Raw genomic sequence first — 13,474 nt, forward strand, 5'->3', positions numbered from 1 at the left:
TACTAGAGTACATCTTATCTAGTATAGCATAGTTTAGATCTGCTTTTACCTTGCTGCTATATATACATTTTATAACAGCAGACTTTGTGCTCCTACTTTGTATTCCAGACTATTGTACTTAGCAGTCCCTTTGACCTATTTGTGATCATCTTGTTGGACATTAATAAGGTTGTCTTATCTATCAACCAACAATCATAGTGATGTATCCAGGAACTCCATTAATAAACAATACATTCTTCCTATATTTCTTGTGTCTCATGTTTATGGTAACGTGTCTCTAACAACCAACGATTATAGCGATGTGTTTGGGAATTCCATTAATAAACCTATGTTCTTCGTATATTTTTTTTGTCTCATGTTTATGGTTGTGTGTCTCTGTCTCATGTTTATGGTCATGTGCCTCTAACATCCAGCTATTGTGTCAGAGACATGCACATGCTCAGGCTGTGATCAAGGGTTCATGCGGGGCTAAGTATGAGAAATTAGGAAGGCTTGAGGAAAGGAGAGCATTCTCGAATGAAAAGGCAAGTTATTCGATAAGTTTATTTTTTTCGCAAAAGGGCAAAAAATGTGTTCCCAACCTTATAATATATAAATCTTATTTCAAAGAAAGACATCATGTGCTATTGATATACTCCACATGATGGAGGAGCAGATGAAAACTGGTTTAAGACTCAGACCTGTTGACCCAATGGAGAAGACAAACAAAAACCATATGGTTTAGCAATGTGAACAGTAGATCTCCTTTTGAGGCAAAGTTAATAAAAATTAAAAGACAAACTATTAAATAAGGAGGCAGAGGATGACAGTATTTTGCATCCAACATTGATAACTGTGGAGAATGAATTAGTGGCTTGGAATATGAAAAGACTACAAAAAGCCCAAGGCTATGACATATCCATATGCAGAATATTATTAAAGTGCCAATTGAACCAACAGTGGCATTATACAGTTTGATCCAACAATAGACAGTGGCATATCAACAAGCATATTTATTCTCTGTAGAAGAGTGGTAACATTCCATTTAGAGGCAAATAATTATTCCATGTCAGTGGTTTTGCTTGAAGAGCATAAAAAGGCAATAACATAAACGACTAACATTCTTCCAGAATCAATCAATTTGCCACCAAATGAAAACAAATTATAATACTAGCCAGTGAGAATATAATATATGTAGAACCCAATTAGTGACTTAAATTTCCTCATTGTGAGAATGCTTCAATTCAGTATATATAAATGATATTCAGCAGGTCGAAAATTTAAGGCATATGTGCTATTTGTGAAATTGTCCTGCAACAGTGATGATGATGTTAAGTAGAAGCAGACGCTTTTATAGCAGAATCAGGTAGACGCAGACCCAGAATTTCCAGGCATTGCAGATCGTATTTTGAGAGATTTATATGATTCACAGTCAACATTCAAAGAAGTCTGCAGTTATAGACAGTAAGTTTTTAAGTTACTTAAGTTTTAAGAGGTTGAGCAGACAACCTGGAGGATATTCTTTTAATTGAAATGGAAGCCCCTCTTTAAAAAGCTATGTTATAATTTCCATAACTGGAAGGTCAAAACTCAATTGCTTATAATGGATAAAAATATTTTGGGAATAGTTAGTGGGACAGGGTCAAAACCTACAGAACAAGATAAAATCATAGCATGAAAGAATAGGGACGGCAAAGCCAAATCCACCATTGCGTTTGGTATAATTGACTCTGAGTTGCACCATCTTTACTTATTAAAGTATCAAAAGAACTTTGGGATGCGTTGAAACTTGAATGGACCTTTTGGATTAAAAAAATAGAATGCTAAAGTTTCTTTGAAACAACGGATTTTTAGGTTGAATTGCTAGTGGCATAGCTATGTCAAATAACATAATGAGTTGAGATCCCTAATGAAAATATTAGCATAGATAAGATAGGTTAAGATAATTTTATTATTGTCCATATGTGACCAATAGGGTAGGTCAATGGGACTAGAAAACACGGCAAGTCAAATACAAAATGTGGGAGTGCCAAGGCTACCGCTGCAATGTAAAAGATAAAGAGATACAAGGTATAACTGAAAGTGAAAGAAAATTGACTAAGAAGGGGTAGCTGTAAATGTTGAAGAAGAAAGCCCCAAAGCGATATACTTAAACAATTTACCCCCAAATGTGACATTCACATTCACTCAGTTGCCTTCACAGTCCTCGGAAACAATGATATCAACCCTTATTGCAGAAGAAAAACAATTGAGTGGCGAGGATAATAACTCCAGAAAATTCCATTCTTGTTATAAGCAAAGTGAAGCAAAGCAAGAAAACACGTGAAGTCAAAGTTAGCAACAAAGAGGAAGAGGGACACTTCACTTACTGTGGAAAACCAGGCTGGATAGCCTGGAATTGTAAAATGAGAGCAATTGATCTTCTCAAAGTAGAGATTAAAGAAAAGAGAGGAATACTGTTGTCATTGATAACACTACTCCCAGAACGAGGATGATGACACTGATGTGACAAAGCTGATAATGATTTCTTGTCTTGAATGATTGTGTATGTGTAGGTGGGTCTCTAGACAGTGGGAACAATAAAGGGATTGCTTGATATGGATGACTGTTAAGGGAATTCAATGGCATGGCAGGATTCTACTTTTATAAGGGCGACAACAACCTGATGGAGCACCCATGGGAGTGCCAGATTGGTTGGAGGAAAAGAGCAACTAGCAATCAAGATTTTGTAAATCATCATCTTGTCAGTAAAAATTTGACCTTCTGATTTTTTGTTTGGGGTAACACAATAAAATATTTTCAGAGGGTCACAATAAATGTTAAGGACCCAACATTAAATATAAGTTAGTTGAGGAGGTGATTAAATAACTCATCACTTTGATGTATAAAAATAAGCTTATGTGATAGATTTAGTAACTAATTCATAATAAAAGATACATTCTTTGTGTATTTGTTTCTCCTATGTTCATGGTTGCTAGTCTCGAAAAGCTAACACACACAGATAACTCAAGATAATATTTCTTAATTATGAAGAAGGATTGCAATGACAATTCCTGGTAGCTATTCATCACCATGGTAAGCTCTCAACAATATTTGTTAAATGCCTATTCATTGCTGAAAATGTAATGAGTAAAGGTTTTCTGTCTTGTGCCTTAGCCAGTGAAGACCTCGATTTGTCTTTCTCTTAGTATGAGTGCGAGCTCATGAGTTAGACTTCAGTTAGGATGAGGTTATTTCCAGTTTATAGGAATAATCATCAAGATGGCATGCGTAGAGTTGGAGCTTCAGTTGAGTGGAGTCTTCATCAGTTTGACTACAGAACGAGGTGGTAGTGACAAGTTCAATTAGTGCGAGTTAGTCTTCAATCTTGATTGAAGGGAGAATGAGTTGAGACTCCAAGTTTTGATAGGAGAGAGAATCAGTTGGACTCTTAGTTAACTCGCAATCAAAACTCGAGCTTCTAAATTGAGTTAGGCACCTTGCACGCTCAAATTGGGCCTATAAAGAGGAGGGCGAAGGCACAAGTAATCACACAACAGTTCACGAGTTTGTGAGATCATCTTTGATTATGGAGAGTGCAAATTTTAGAGCTCGTGTCCTAGGAAATAGGACATCACAAGTGCACAAGGATTTAGGAGATTTGTGTAGAATTTAGAGCTTGTGTCCTAAGAAATAGGAAGTCACAAGTGTGCAAGAGAATAGAAGCCTCAAATGCATAAGAAAATATGGATTTGTGCGCTAGGAAATAGGGGCAGTTGTGCACTAGAATTTAGGAGCCTCTTGTGCACTAGGAAATATGGACCTAGTGCGCAAGGAAATAGGGGCTTCAATGTGCAAAGATTGTTATGTAAAAATTAGTTAGGATTATGTAAAATTAGATTAGCTGTAGTATTTAGGCAAAAGGGCATGACCAAAGATCATGCCCTTTCACCAAGAGGCACCTAAGGTTGTATATAACCGGGCCTCTCTCTAAAAATGTAATCATCAATTCAGTATTCATTTTATTAATAAAGATATTTATATATATATTTCTGTTGCCATTGAAGTCTGTTACTTCATCTGGTATCAGAGCGGTTCTTTTCTTGGTAGATCGCTGCACAACTCACTGTGCCTATCATACTAGGCTCACTCGTTTTCCCGATTCACTGTACATCAATTCCTTGTCCCCCGCATTCACTCACGCCCCACACTGCCCCTGCGCTCTAGTCACGTTCCACCCTCTGCGTTGCCTGCTCATTCTCTGCTTGTCGTCGCTGATCTTCCATTCCTTGTTCGAGTGACATGTAATCACCAATCGACTCTCTTCGACCCTACCCGCAATCAACTTTTGCTTCATTCCCTCGACCCTATCTGCCATCGTGCCACTGCCTACGTCCATCCGCTCTTCGAATTCTGCTGTCCCTTTTGCGCGTTGTTCGTGCTTCCGCCGTTCCCTGTCATTACACCGTGTCCATTTAATTGCCGTTCGAATTACCATCATATTTTGCCATTGACCACGTTTGCGGTAATATTCCCTAAGTTTTTGAACCGTCAAAAAGTCCATCAATCAATGTGACTGTTCCAATTAATTATATATAATATATATTTATATTATTAATTTATATATATGACATTAATTTATATATGTAAGTTATATAAATTATATAACTTAATCTAATATAAGTTATATATGTAACGTCAATTTAATTAATTAATTTTTTAATTGAAAAAAAAAAAAAATTTAAGCTGGCAGATAAATACACGCCCCCACATACTCGCTCAATGTCAATGACAATGGCTGATTTCCAGAAAAAATTGATTGACACAGAGCATAAGGTAAATAACAACCACGATGAGGTCAATAAAAGATTAGATGAATTCCAGATCAAGCTTGAGGGGCAGGCTGACAATATAAAAAATCTTCAGGATACGACAAATCGAATAGAAATAAAGATGGAAAATCAACATGTCCAAACAGAAGTAGATCTCAAAGAGTCCTTAACATTGCTGAAACTTCTGTGTAAAAAGATGAATTGTACACCCGCACAACTACTACAAGAAAATGAAGAGAATCAAGAGCACAACTCATCAGATTCAACAAAGTCAACAGACTCATGAAAAAGCTGAATCCCCAAAAAAATCAACGACACCCCACCAAGAAGTGAGTAACGCGACTCTTACAAACAAGCAACTCTGGGATACCTTTACCAATCAACACCCTTTTTTCGCTCAACCATTAGCGACATACCAGCAAAGGGCAAAAGTCGAGATGCCTAAATTTGACGGAAACGAAAAAAACAATGTTGCATGGATAAATAAAGCAGAAGAATACTTTGAGATATATGACATCAATGATGATGACGAAAAGCTCAGGCACGCATCCATGAAAATGGAAGGGGAAGCATATAATTGGTATATGTGGTGGAAAAAGACAACACACGTCATTAGCTGGAGAAAATTTAAGGATGCATTCTTTAAAAGATTCCAAGGTGTAAAGGAAGAAGAATTCTTTTCAAAACTCATCAAATTACAACAAAAAGGAAGTGTGGATGAATACACTCAAGAATGGGAGACGTTAGTAACACGACTACCTGGGTTATCAGAATCTCTTCTAATTCAATCATACATCTCGGGACTCAAAACCCATTAAGTAGAACTTGAGATGCATGACATGTCATCAATAGAAGTAGCAAGACGAAAAGCAAAAATAGCCGAAAAGAAATTCGAACAAATATTTTGGTCAAAATCCGAAAAAACATATTCAAGATGAAGAATACCCCAGTATGCGGACGCAAACAATACAAGATATGTTCCACCACATCGTCATGAAGATGAAAAATCTAATGTGGAAACGCAAAGGATAAAAGAGGGTAAATGCAAACGCTGTGGTGAGAAGTGGGACCCCAAACATAGGTGTGCTAAAGGAAAAGAACCAAAGAACCTATATAATTGTGAAGCAACCAATGATTCAAATAGTGAAGATTCTGACATAGAAGAAACAGAAGATGCCCCAAAATTCTCACCAAAATTAGATGACGAAAGTATTCCGCAAGTGTCATTATCAGCTATGACAGGTATATCACAACCTCAGACTTTAAAGTTAAAAGGACACATAAAGAAGAACAACGTAGTGGTTCTCATCGACTCGGGTAGCACACACAATTTTTTAGATGCAACCGTGGCAAAGAGACTCAATATTTTTTCATTTCCCTTACCAAACATGAAGGTGATGGTAGCTGACGGTAAGAAGATTGAAAAGGTGGGGAAATGCCATAAGGTTAAATTGCAGATTCAAGACTTCAGTTTAGAGTCTCCGTTCTTCACGGTACTGTTAGGAGGAGTAGATGTAGTCTTAGGTATCCAATGGCTATGAACTTTAGGTACTTATGTCGCCAACCACCAAGTACAATTTATAAAATTCAAATGGGGAGGTCATAAATACAAATTGCACGGATTCCAAGCACCAGAGAATCAAATTGTATCATCATCTCAGATGATGAAGACGATTCGAAAAGGAGCACCTGCTTATGTAGTACAATGTCACCAATTAGAAATGTTATCTACAAATATGACCAGTGAAGAGTCACCAAAGATACAAGATCTAATTTGGAAGCATAAAAAAGTATTTCAAGACCTACCTATGAAGATGCCGCCTAATAGAGAAATTGAGCATACAATAGAAGTCAAGGCATGATCAGGCCCTGTCAACATCAAGCCATATCGATATCCACATCACCAAAAAGCGAAAATTGAGAGATTAATCGAAGACCTCTTAAAGTGTGGGATCATCTCGAAAAGTAAAAGTCCTTACGCTGCTCCAGTGGTATTGGTAAGGAAGAAAGATGGTTCATTCAGGCTATGCATTGATTATAGAGGATTAAACAAAATAACAATCAAAAACAAGTTCCCAATCCCCTTTATCGACGAAATGTTGGATGAGCTGCATGGTGCAAAAGATTTCTCAAAATTGGACTTAAGATTAGGCTACTATCAAATTAGAATCAGGTTAGAGGACATACCAAAAATGACATTCCGAACACATGAAGGTCACTATGAATTTAAAGTAATGCCGTTTGGATTAACCAATGCTCCAACAACGTTTCAAGCAAACCATGAACGAATTATTTTGTCCACATCTTAGGAATTTTGTATTAGTATTCTTTGACGATATTCTAATTTACAGTAAAAATTGGAAGGAGCACTTGCAACATTTGGACAAAGTTCTTACACTACTTAAAGAACACCAATTTTACGCAAAAATATCCAAATGCACCTTCGGAAAGGAAGAAGTAGAATACCTTGGATACATTATATCCCATGAAGGCGTAAAGGTGGACCCTAATAAAATCAAAGCTATAAAAGAATGGACCAAACCTGCTAATATATCCAAGCTAAGAGGGTTCTTAGGTTTGACTGGATATTACCGAAGATTTATTAAAAAATATGCACATATAACTGCACCTCTAACAAATCTTTTAAAGAAGAATTCGTTTCTATGGGATGAGGAAGCAGGAAGGTGTTTTGAAAAATTAAAGGAAATTATGTCTAATGCTCCCGTATTAGCAACACCAGATTTTTTTAAACCATTTATCATTGAGTGTGATGCTTCTGGATTCGGTATAGGTGCAGTATTAATGCAACAAGGACATCCAATAGCTTTTGAAAGTAGGAAGCTCAACAAAAGAGAACGCCTCAAATCCACATACAACAAAGAAATGCACGCTATCATGCATGCACTAGCTAAGTGGAGGCAATATCTTTTGGGCAATAAGTTTTCTATTCGAACAGACCACAACACTGTCCAGCATCTCCTTCAACAAAAAACACTTTCCGAAGAACAACAAAAATGGATTGAAAAAATTACCGCTTTTGGCTTGGAAATACTACATAAAAGAGGTAAAGACAATGTAGTAGCAAATGCCCTATCTAGGAAAGATGAAGAACCAACACTACTTGCAATTTCGGTTGTTGTCCCTAAGTGGCTTAACGAAATTCGAAGTGAGTATGCCAAGGATCCAGAAATAACGGCAATAATCAATAACCTTCCCAACAACTCAAAATTTGAGTGGAAGAATGATATCCTATGGTACAAGGGAAGAATCTATCTAAATACAAATTCCAAGTTTAAGTTTAAGATACTCAAGGAATCACATGACTCACCGTCAGCTAGACATGTAGGATTCTTTAAGACTTACTACAATGCACGTCAATCCTTCTTTTGGAAGGGAATGAATCGTGATATTCAGAAGTATGTAGCAGAATGTGACACATGTCAAAGGAATAAAAGTGAAAATATTACGACACCAGGATTACTTCACCCTTTAAACATTCCAAATCAGAAATGGGAAGAAATCTCGATGGACTTTATCGAAGGATTACCAGTATCTAAAGGCAAGGACAAGATTTTTGTAGTAGTCGACAGACTCACCAAATATGCTCACTTTATGGCAATAAAGAAATCATACTCAGCAAAAGAAATCGCTGAAATATTTTGCAAAAATATATATAAGTTACACGGTTTTCCGAAAGTCATTGTGAGTGATGGAGATGCCAAGTTCAAAGGTAATTTCTGGAAGGAATTGTTCAATCATATAGGAACCTACCTAAATATGAGTTTCGCTTATCATCCTCAGACAAATGTCCAAACAGAGGTTGTCAATAAATGTTTGGAGGCCTACCTACGTTGCTACACTACAGAAAAACAAAATAAGTGGGCTCAATGGTTACATCTTGCTGAGTGGTGGTATAATTCCACTTATCATACGTTAGCAAAAATGATGCCATTTCAAGCTTTATATGGGTATGAACCCCCGAAATGGAAGGATCTAGCTATTGTCCAGACAAATCTACTTGCCGTTAAAGATCAACTAGAAGAAACCCAAAAAATCATCCAAATATTAAAAGAAAACTTGAATAATGCAAGGAATCGTATGAAGCAACAAGCAGACCGTAACAAAACCGAAAGAGAGTTTGAAGTCGGAGAATGGGTGTTTGTCAAGCTCCAACCATACAAATAATTATCCTTAAAACAGAAAGGAAAAAACATATGGCACCAAAGCTTTATGGACCTTATTAGATCAACAAAAAGATTAGCCAAGTTGCGTATGGTTTAAGCCTTCCAGAGACAAGTCGTGTTCACAACGTCTTCCACGTATCTTGCCTTAAAAGGGCACTAGGTAACAATCAAACAATGCAAACAATGCTTCCATCCTTAGATGATGAGGGAAGAGTCATTCTAGAACCAGAAGGTGTTTTGTCTACTAGAGAAAGAAAGCTTCAATATCGTACTATCAAGGAATATCTTATCAAGTGGAAGGACTTACCCGAAGAAGAAGCTTCTTGGGAGAATGAATCATTTTGTCAACAACATCTGTCGTTACATATGCTTTGAGGACAAAGCATTCTTTCGAGAGGAAGGCAATGTTATGTAAAAATTAGTTAGGATTATGTAAAATTAGATTAGTTGTAGTATTTAGGCAGAAAGGCATGACCAAAGATCATGCCCTTTCACCAAGAGGCACCTAAGGTTGTATATAACTGGGCCTCTCTCTAAGAATGTAATCATCAATTCAGTATTCATTTTATTAATAAAGATATTTATATATATATTTCTGTTGCCATTGAAGTCTGTTACTTCAAAGATCAAGGAGCAAGATGCGGGGATTTGCAGGGCAAGTCAAGACTATTCAGCAGATGAACAATTGCGTGCTAGAGGGCTGAGATCAAGCAGTGATCAAGGCAAGCCGAGATCAATTGTATGAACTGAGATTTGTGAGAAGAAACAAAACGATTTCTCAGAGACAAATTACTTTGTAATAGATCAATTGCTCAAAGAAAAAATAATGAAATACCACAACAAAGAAAACAGGTTTTCCTGTTTGGGTTACCTATGTAAATAATCATGTCAATTTGTGTGCATATGTTTTTATCTTTCGATTATTTTCCGTTGCTTATAAATTGTTAAGAAACTTTATATCTTTGTGAAAGTAAATTTGGTTTTAGTTTTCAATTGCCGCCTTGTTTCTAGTAATTCATCTATGTAGTTGCAGAGTTGCAAGGAAATTTAACATGGTATCAGAGCAGAGATCAACATAAAGACCACACCAAATTGATCAGTCAGTGAAGAGTGGATATCAGGTAGAAGGCTTGTGCTAGAGTTTTGAAGACCATTCTTTGGATAACAATATGGCATTCCAAGGACAAAGACATATCATAGTTTAGAGGGAGCCTCAAACTTCTGCTCATGGAAGGAGCAGATCTTAGTGGTGTTGGAAGATAATGGGGTGCTAGAAATTGTGGTGAATCAAATAAATCCGCCTCAAGATGCCCAACAATTGATCCAACATAATAAGAATGACACCAAGGCGAGGATAATCATTCTTGAGGGGTTCAACAATCATATTATCCCTCATCTCCATGGGAAGAATACAACATATGAGATGTGGAAAGCCATCTGAGATTTGTATTAGGGTTCCAGTGATGTCAGGAATCTTGCCTTGAAGGAGAAGCTAAGAAGTATCCAAATGAGCAAAGGAGAGCCCATCATTACGTATCTTTCGAAGTTCACTCATGTTCTGGATGACCTAGCTGGAGTGGGCGATACTGTAGCAAATAATAACCTTGTGAGTCTTGCATTACTGGGACTTCATAAGTCTTAGGAGAATTTTCAGGATACAGTCAATGGCAGAGAGAATCTTCCTAGCTGGGAAAGGCTGTGGTCAGATTGCTTCCAAGAAGAAATCTAGAGGAGAACAAGAGCTGGTAGATCAACTACAACAAAGGACAAGGATAACTTTGCCCTGACAGGCAAAGATAGCAAAGCTAAGGGCAAGAAGGGCCAAGGAGAGGTCGAGTCCAGTTAGAACAACGAGAAGAAGAAGAAAGATCTGAGAAAGATCATGTGCTTCCATTGCCATGAGTTCGGGCACTATGCCACTAAGTGTCCTAATTAGGAGTCCAGTAAGGATCATGTGGCTGCATCAACTGAGATAGATGTGTTTTCTTCTCAGTTCGAGAAAGATTTCTCATTGATAGATTTCATGGCAAGCTTAGCAAGCAATAATGTATGGTATATTAATTCGGGAGCATCCCTCCATATGACCAGAAACAAGGAGAATTTCAGCAAGCTGGAGGAGAAGGACATGCAGTTTCACATAGAGCTAGGAGTCAGCTAGCTCTCTCCATCTCAAAGATGTCCTCTATGTTCCAAGCTTGAAGAAGAATCTTGTTTCAATGGCTACCCTAGAGGATAAGGGTTATGATGTCATCTTCAACAGAGGTAACACTTACCTCAAGCACTTAGCTTCTGGATGTATGAAACAGATAGGTGTGAGGATGAAGAATCTGTACAGGCTACAGGTTGAGATAGGCGCACCCTTGAGTAACAAGGTAGGAAATGCACATAGTAAAGACGTGAGGTTTGAGGAAAGTAGAGCTTTGAGGGAGTCCTTAGAGTGAGAGCATGTTGGAGTACCTGAGGAGGAGCTTCACGCTCCCAAGAAGGAGGCTTAGCCCGTTTCACAGATTGAGTCTCAGCTAGGTGGCAAGAGGACCGCTCAGGAGGAGAGACGAAGACGAGCGGAGGCAACCACTCATTCAGTGACGCCCAGTACAGGGAGAGTTCGAGTCAGGTGGGCAGAAGAGTTGTTTAGGGAGGATCAAGAGAGAGTTGGACCTCTCAATACCACATTCAGACAGAGCAAAAAACCACATAGATACACCAAGTATATGGCATTGATGACTGAGTTGGTAGACTCGGAGCCTTCTAGTTTTGAGGAGGAAACGTCTTAACAGGTTTGGCAAGATGCCATGGTGGAGGAAGCTTCCTCCATCACGAAGAACGATTTTTTGGGAGATTGTGCCACGACCAGAGGGAAAATCAGTAGCAGGCTCAGATGTGGTGTGAAAAGTGAAGCATGGAGTAGAGGGAAGTGTGAAGAAGTACAAGGTTAGCGTCTTGGATACAGGAACAATGTCAGTTGCCAAGGGGGGCAGGTGGCAAGGAAGAGTGATTCTTCAGGTACTACTAAGAGCCTCAACTTGTATGATATGACATTGTTAGATGCCCGAGATTAGGATCCTAGGAGCATCGTTGGAAGGAACAATTCTTCAGATCAGGTTCCACAGTAGGAAGTAGAGAAGTCTTCTAGTTTAGAGGGAGAAACTACAACAGTGGATAACGTGGTGGTGTTGGAGACAGATCTAGGTGGAGGAGGTTCTTCCAAATGTTGTGAGTAAAGGTCTTTTGGCTTGTGCCTTAGCCAATGAAGACCTTGATTTGTCTTTCTCTCAGTATGAGTGCAAGCTCATGAGTTAGACTTCAGTTAGGATGAGTTTATTTCCAGTTTATTGGAATAATCATCAAGATGGCATGCATAGAGTTGGAGCTTCAGTTAAGTGGAGTCTTCATCAGTTTGACTACAGAACGAGGTGGCAGTTACAAGTTCAGTTAGAGTGAGTTAGTCTTTAGTCTTGATTGAAGGGAGAACGAGTTAAGACTCCAAGTGTTGATTGGAGAGAGAATCAGTTGGACTCTCAGTTAACTTGCAGAGGAGCAGTTGCATGCTAGAGGGCTGAGATCAAGGAGTGATCAAGGCAAGCCGAGATTAATTGTATCAACTGAGATTTGTGAGAAGAAGCAAAACACTTTCTCAGAGACAGATTGCTTTGTAATAGATCATTCGCTCAAAGAACAATCAATAAGATACCACAACAAAGAAAACAGGTTTTCCATTTTGGGTTTTGTGGGTAAACAAGCGTGTCAATTTGTGTGCATGTGTTTTTACCTCTTGATTATTTTCCTCTGCTTATAAATTATTAAGAGACTCTGTATCTTGGTGAAAGTAAATCTGGTTTCAGTTTTCAGTAATTCATCTAAGTAGTTGCAGTGTTTCAAGGAAATTTAACATTCATTACTGAGATGAGCTGGCAATGGCAACTGTCCATCCATTGTACCAAATAAGTGACCTAGACATGGTAAGTTGGTGCAGCAACAGATTGGTCAGTTTAATCATGTGAGTTTTGCTGGCAGGAGAGAAGGCAATGGACAGCAATGCTGGCACTGACCATATGAGTTTTGACCATATGGGAGGGATGTTGATGGCCATATTCTAACACCTTATTCAAGGTATGTAGTTTTAGGATTGATCACTGTTGCTTTTCCCCATGGAGTTTGAGTAGGTTGCTTTGCATGCTAATTTCTTTTCATTGTTTGGGTTTTTCTCTCATGGCAACATGGAGACTGGTCTGTAACAGTGATATCAGAACTTTAGTGAAATTGCATCATTTCCCCTAAAACTCATCCTTCTACGCAAATCTGCCTCTGTAAAAAAACCCACCCTTTTCAAAATCCTTTATTCCATTAAATTCCTTAACTTTCTAACACATGACTTTATTATGAACAATAAGTTCCCTCGAGGTCAGAGAGATGCTATGGTTCAGATTGCTCAGAGAAGAAATCATAACTGTGTCTCAATTAATATGAGAGTAGGCTGACAGATACTCAGAATTGCAGCAC

General features: G+C 38.1%; 1 protein-coding gene across 2 annotated transcripts in view; it reads left to right on the forward strand.

The window, feature by feature from the left end:
• The window catches only part of LOC149209136 (importin subunit alpha-9-like), a 279,111-nt gene that overhangs the window by 50,237 nt on the left and 215,400 nt on the right, over positions 1-13,474 (forward strand). The window contains exon 2 of one of the 2 annotated variants that reach the window (XM_089396299.1): positions 426-524. The exons of the other annotated variant lie outside the window; for it this stretch is intronic. Coding sequence (XP_089252425.1) covers positions 517-524 — 8 coding nt within the window. The 5' untranslated portion in view covers positions 426-516. The remainder of the gene's footprint in view (positions 1-425; positions 525-13,474) is intronic. 2 annotated transcript variants of the gene reach the window in all.

The sequence above is a fragment of the Pinus tabuliformis genome, chromosome 1_2 (genome assembly GCF_031772625.1).
Source record: "Pinus tabuliformis cultivar Carrire ecotype Pingquan chromosome 1_2, CPIR1, whole genome shotgun sequence".
Taxonomy (NCBI): Eukaryota; Viridiplantae; Streptophyta; class Pinopsida; order Pinales; family Pinaceae; genus Pinus; species Pinus tabuliformis.